This window comes from Panulirus ornatus, chromosome 22 (assembly GCF_036320965.1).
Source record: "Panulirus ornatus isolate Po-2019 chromosome 22, ASM3632096v1, whole genome shotgun sequence".
NCBI classification, from domain to species: domain Eukaryota; kingdom Metazoa; phylum Arthropoda; class Malacostraca; order Decapoda; family Palinuridae; genus Panulirus; species Panulirus ornatus.
Genome location: NC_092245.1, coordinates 20541638 through 20548200, shown reverse-complemented (window position 1 = coordinate 20548200; position 6563 = coordinate 20541638). Strand labels below are relative to the sequence as shown.

The following is a 6563-nucleotide window of genomic DNA, read 5'->3' as shown; positions in this document are numbered from 1 at the left end:
TGTAATATTACACGAAAGTGCACTTGGGAACTTTTCGTGTTTCATTTTCCTCGTGGACTCATAGGAATATATATATATATATATATATATATATATATATATATATATATATATATATATATATATATATATATATATATATATATATATATATATATATATATATATATATATATATATATATATATATATATATATGATGGCAATTTACCTCCGGGCGCCCACGATTCGATGCCAGTCCTCCAGCATAGCAGGCTGGCACGCTAACCATTGGACCAGGAGACGACAAAAGCATTCCAATCTTAGACCAATCTAGCTGGAAAGCTTTTGTCGCCTTATAGTGCAATAGTTAGCGTGCCGGCCTGCCGTGCAGTGGGACCGGGTTTCGATTCCTCGGCGCTCAGATATATAAATATATATATATATATATATATATATATATATATATATATATATATACATATATATATATATATATATATATATATATATATATATATATATATATCTTTATCATCTATTCAATGTGTCTGGTACGAGTTTTGTTCATACTATTCGCCATTTCCCACGTTAGCGAGGTAGCGTTTAGAACTGAGGACTGGGCTTTTCAGGGAATATCCTATAAATACACACACATACACATACACACACACACACACACATATATATATATATATATATATATATATATATATATATATATATATATATATATATATATATATATATATATATATATATATATATATTATGTGTGTGTGTGTGTTGTGTGTGTGTGTGTGTGTGTGTGTGTGTGTGTGTGTGTGTGTGTGCGTGTGTGTGTGTGTGTGTGTGATTTAACTGTACTATTTTACACGCACGCACCATAACCTTCAAGTTTCTGAACCATTTTCACATTGTGGATTATAAAACCGTTCTTTGACACTTGACCGTAATTAGTGGTCGTACCAAAAAAAATTTTACCAAGACACGTACCAGAATACAATCAGCGTTATCAGGTTCAGCAGTGGAGAGAGAGAGAGAGAGAGAGAGAGAGAGAGAGAGAGAGAGAGAGAGAGAGAGAGAGAGAGAGAGAGAGAGAGAGAGGCGGGTCAGTTCGGGTGTGAGCATGAATGGAGAAAACTTTGAGGAAGTGAAGTGTTTTAGATATCTGGTAGTGGGCATGGCAGCGATTGGAACCATGGATGCTGACGTGAGTCACAGGTTGGGCGAAAGTTCTTGGAGCACGTAGGAATGGACGGCAAAAAAAGAGATCTATATCTGGGAAGGCAAAATATGGGCATGTTTGAAGGTATCGTAATCCCAGCGGTGTCGTATGGATGCGAGGCATGGACTATAGAGGAGAATCTACGGAAGAGGAGATATGTGTTGGAAACGAGAAGTTTGCGGACATGATGTTGTGTGAAGTTGTCTGATCGAGTAAGTAATAAAGGGACAGGGGAAAGGTGTGGTAATAAGAAGAGTGTGGGTGAGACAGATGAAGAGGGTGTATTGAAATGTTTTGGACATATGGAGAGAATGAGTGAGGATAGGTTGATGAAGAGGATATATGTCAGAAGTGGAGGGGACAAGGAGAACCAGGAGACCAAACTGGAAATGGGAATATGGCGTGAATGTGGTTATGAACGCTTGGGGGCTGAACATGCAGAAGGGTGAAAAATGTGCACAGAATAGTGTGAATTGGAACGATGCGGTATACAGGGGACGACGTGCTGTCAATGGACTGAACCATGGCAAATGAAACAGCTGGGGGAGAAACTAGGGAATGGTCTGTGGGGCCTGGCTGTGCATAGGGAGCTGTGGTTTCGGTGCATTATCCATGACAGCCCATGTGAGATAATGGGACAGTTTCTTCACTTGTACCTGGCGCTACCTCGCCAAGAAGGGAAACGGCAAACGAGTATGGAGAAGAGTACTTTAGATTATATATAGAAATGGTTCTATACTATCAACTTAATTGACGATGAACGAAAAAAGGTAAGAAATGAAACTACGAATGCTGAATATACCGCGACTTAATAGCTGATAATGGTATTGTTGAAGTGATATGCCCTGCGAATTTGAGGAGCTCCCTGAACAGTGGAAATAATCAATTTCACACACTATTTGAAAACATATATTCGTACATATAACAGTAACATTATATATATATATATATATATATATATATATATATATATATATATATATATATATTATATATATATATATATATATATATATATATATATATATATATATATATATATATATATATATATATATATATATATATATATATATATATGTATATATGTATATGTAACCCAAAAGCGCTTATTCACATATGCACAAGCGCATATACGTAAATACACATAAATTCATAGAAGAATACACACACTCGCAACCACAGAGTCAAACAAAATTTATAAACAGTCACTTCGCATCTGTCAATCACCAGTAGGAGGAGGGTGCCATGAACTGGCATCCAGTCACTGACTTTAAGGGACTGGATGACGTACCTGTGGTGGCGAAGGTGAGGGCATAACACGCCGCCCACGCCGCCCACACGCCCACCACCATCTCTACCAGGCGCCTGGGCTGGGCACCCGCGTTTTCTTGCACCCACTGCTAAATATATATATACTCAGCCTTACTGAAGTCACTCAGGCCAAGGTTGGGTTATACGCTGGTGCAAGAGCCTCTCGCGTGACTCGTTTTTCCCTACAGGTTGACTCGATCAAAACTGTTTTTATATCTGTTTATCATCAACGACCATCACTTGGAGGACTCCAAGTTCACCGCGTTACAAAGTTTTAACTTGTTAACCAAGTTAGTAGCACTTGACGTATTCTTTTCAGAGGAGTATAAAGTTTTCTGTGTTTATAGAACTATCTAAGTTCACATTCGTCGTGTGATCAGACATTCGAGGAATTCAATTAAATCACCAATAGAGAGGAAGAAAGTTCCATTTGACTGTATGAACTTAATTTCTCTCGCTAGCGAGTGATGTGTTTTGGAAGTTCCAGTGGTAAGGGGCGGAGCGCGACCCAGCAACACTCACTGCTCGGTCTCCGGCAGCCAACTGACGAGGGAGACACACAGGCGGTCTCCGAGAGAAGCTCCCGCACCATCTATGGGTTGCCAGAGGGGTCCTTAGGGCTGATGCAGCTGGCCACATACTAGAAGTAGGTGAAGGGGGAGATCATTTAGGTAGTCACTTACTTATGGCAGTGCAGACGGATCCCCTTCAACCGAGCACTGGCTTATTTCGATCAGAGGGAGCGTCTCGCTGATCATACTCAGGGATCCGAGGTGAAGGACAGATGGTTGTGTGACGAGGTACCAGGAGGGGATGTCTGCAGCCACTTCAGCCACACGATTATGTGCTGCCCCTCAGCCACAAGACTCCACCCTGAAGTGTAGGATTAAATAGAATTTCCCTTCATCTATCAATTAGCCTATTTCCATGCTAGTCAATAGATGCTGGATCCTCAGATGAACAGCCACAGATACTAATCATTTCCTCAGGCAGGGCATACTTTATGAGAGACCTGTCGTTCCAGGCTGCTGGAGCCACACAATTGAGGACTCATTCCAGTAAATCCCTAGAAAATAGCTTAAGCAAACCATTACTGTGGACTTGTAACATCTTACGGCGACAATGATCCTTATTCTCTTATATTTTTCCCTCGAGAATAATATAGTACACAATCAGTCCCCTTTCGTTCGATTCATCATTGAGTTTAAACATTCTCTACAGATCTGGAAGGCAAATAAAAGGCGTTTCTCCTTTTTGTCTTTGTTCTGGAAAGCGCAATCAGGATTGCCTACCATAAACATTTAATGTAGTTCCAATTAGATTAGGTTCTGTAAGGGCTGTGGAGTAATAATACGATCAGGCAGTTCATTCTTTTTTTTTCTCTCTCTCTCTCATACACAGACTAGGGTTCCTGTCCAGCCAACACAAGCCTATTACCACAAGCATAAAATGCTCGTGATGTATCTCCATTACGACAGGCACCACCAAGAGCCCAAGACTGGTACATAAACCCACACAAGACGAGGTGCTAAACGCAGACAGATCACCTGCTCCCTGGGATGGTCTCAGGCCATACACACTGTGTGCCATGCAGTGGTCATTTTGCCAAAGGTGGAACCCCCTCATCATGACGGCTTCACCACTGACCATTACGTCACAGTTCTTGGAAACTATAGTATGACCCTTGGGTATAGTGACGTAACCTTTGACCAGGATCATGAAGGGTCAGGTCCTATACCAGGGTATTATACCAAAGGTGTGTATTGTTGTGTATCAAGGACCTATCTATCTAGCCCTCTTGCTCAAAAGGTGTGTATTGTTATGTATCAAGGATCTATCTATCTAGCCCTCTTGCTCAAAAGGTGTGTATTGCTGTGTATCAAGGGCCTATCTATCTAGCCCTCTTGCTCAAAAGGTGTGTATTGTTATGTATCAAGGATCTATCTATCTAACCCTCTTGCTCAAGGTGTTACTAGAGCAGGTCAGTAAATGATATTCATGTAGCTATCTACATTCATGATAAAGTTCCACGTATGCTCAACAGCGGAGCGTATTGTGTTCCATGATCATGTGTTCCATGATCATACCAAAGAAGCGAGACTACATTCTTCGTCTACAGACAAATATCATCGAGCAAACGAGCCATTTTCCCAGCGTGTTCCCTTTCACGCACAATTTACATGAAATATACTTCCAACGTCGAGGCCTTTCCGGGAATAATTATGGTTTCAGATCCAGGATTCGACAGCAGAGTTAGGCAAAGTGCAGATTGGCTGCGCCCCATCGGACCTCGGCTTGAACTGGTCTCCGACATAGGAATGGCAATCCGCTTAAATTCGCCAGAATTACCGGGAGAGGTCATCCCACCAGGGGGTGGATAGTCGGACACTTCATTGTACGAGGCACTTACCTCAACACCTACTCTGTCCTGCAAATATTTACGTGTTTGTTTGTTACGTAGATATATATATATGTATATATATATATATATATATATATATATATATATATATATATATATATATATATATATATATATATATATATATATATATATATATATATATATATATATATATATATATATATATATATATATATATATATATATATATATATATATATATATATATATATATATATATATATATATATATATATATATATATATATATATATATATATATATATATATATATATATATATATATATATATATATATATATATATATATATATATATATATATATATATATATATATATATATATATATATATATATATATATATATACAGATAGAGAGAGAGAGAGACAGACAGACAGACAGACAGACAGACAGACAGATGCGCTTCAAGAACAGTTGGGCGTAGTTACCCAACCCAAAGCCGTAACTCCTCTAATCCCAAACTCTCTCTCTCTCTAGAGATTCCTATCACCAATATTCGTGAATATCCTTCAGCCCTTCGCCTGTAGACCCCCACTACCATCTGACTTGTGTTTCCAGTGTATTTCCTTCTCTTGGAGACTCGGATGTCAAATAGTGTTTCCCCTACGTCTCTTCTCATTAACCCTGATAAACAATTTGTGTTTAGCTCTCAAACGAGGAGATTGTGTGTATCCAAAACCATTACTCCTGTTACACGCCTCATGGATCTAACATTGGAAGATTAAGAATACAAAATGAATTCAAACAGAAGAGATCAAAGAGTCCTTTTGAGGTTGTCTGTGATCGCAGGAGAGATAAAAGAAAGTATTAAAAGATTAATATGGCAAAAATGAGTGAGAGACATAGACATGCCGTAAGAAGAATTTCTGTAAACTTTGTATGTAACGAAGGAGGTGGAAATGACATCAGATGTTTCGTGTGGATGAAGTAATACGTCGCCTCATTTCAAGTACAACATTCGCCCACGAGTTTGAATCCAATACCGCGAGTGAAATCAGAGAAATACAGCTTTAATTAACAGTTTATTTGAGATTGTCAAAGACTTTGATGGCTTTGAATACCTGTATTCAATCACCTCTAAACCTTTTCGTTTTAAGATAAATTAGTTTAAGTATTCTTGATGATTCTCATAGGACTTGTTTCTCGGTATGGAAACCATATTTCTGCCCTCGCTATAGCCTTTCTCCATTCTGTCTGTCTTTTTTGAGTAGTGTGACCAAAACGTATCACAACACTCAAGGTTATGATGTACCAGTGAGCTGTGGAAAGTGAGGATTATATCCTTTGACTTAACAGTGGATATTCCAGTATGGAAATCTGTTAATTTTGTTCGTCTTTCTAACTAAATCTGTGCACTGCTTACTTGCCTTTAGTTCATCATAAACCATCACATCTAAGCCATTTTTTTCTCTTATGTCCAACAGTTCAAAAGAATCCAAAATGTACCTTTCTTCTCGTTTTTACTACAAATATGTAAAATTTGCTCTTTTCGATATCAAGATTCATTTGCCACCATTGGGTTAAGTTTGTCAGACTGACTATGTCACTTTGGAGCTGTAGACAATGAGTTTCTGTTGTAGGTATATTTCCCATC

The 6563-nt window shown here is 38.5% G+C and overlaps 1 protein-coding gene across 1 annotated transcript in view; it reads right to left on the bottom strand.

Moving 5' to 3' along the window:
* LOC139756619 (zwei Ig domain protein zig-8-like) overlaps positions 1–3050 on the bottom strand; it is a 58692-nt gene extending 55642 nt beyond the window's left edge. The window contains exon 1 of the mRNA XM_071676274.1: positions 2502–3050. Coding sequence (XP_071532375.1) covers positions 2502–2562 — 61 coding nt within the window. The 5' untranslated portion in view covers positions 2563–3050. The remainder of the gene's footprint in view (positions 1–2501) is intronic.
* Positions 3051–6563: the final 3513 nt, after the last annotated feature.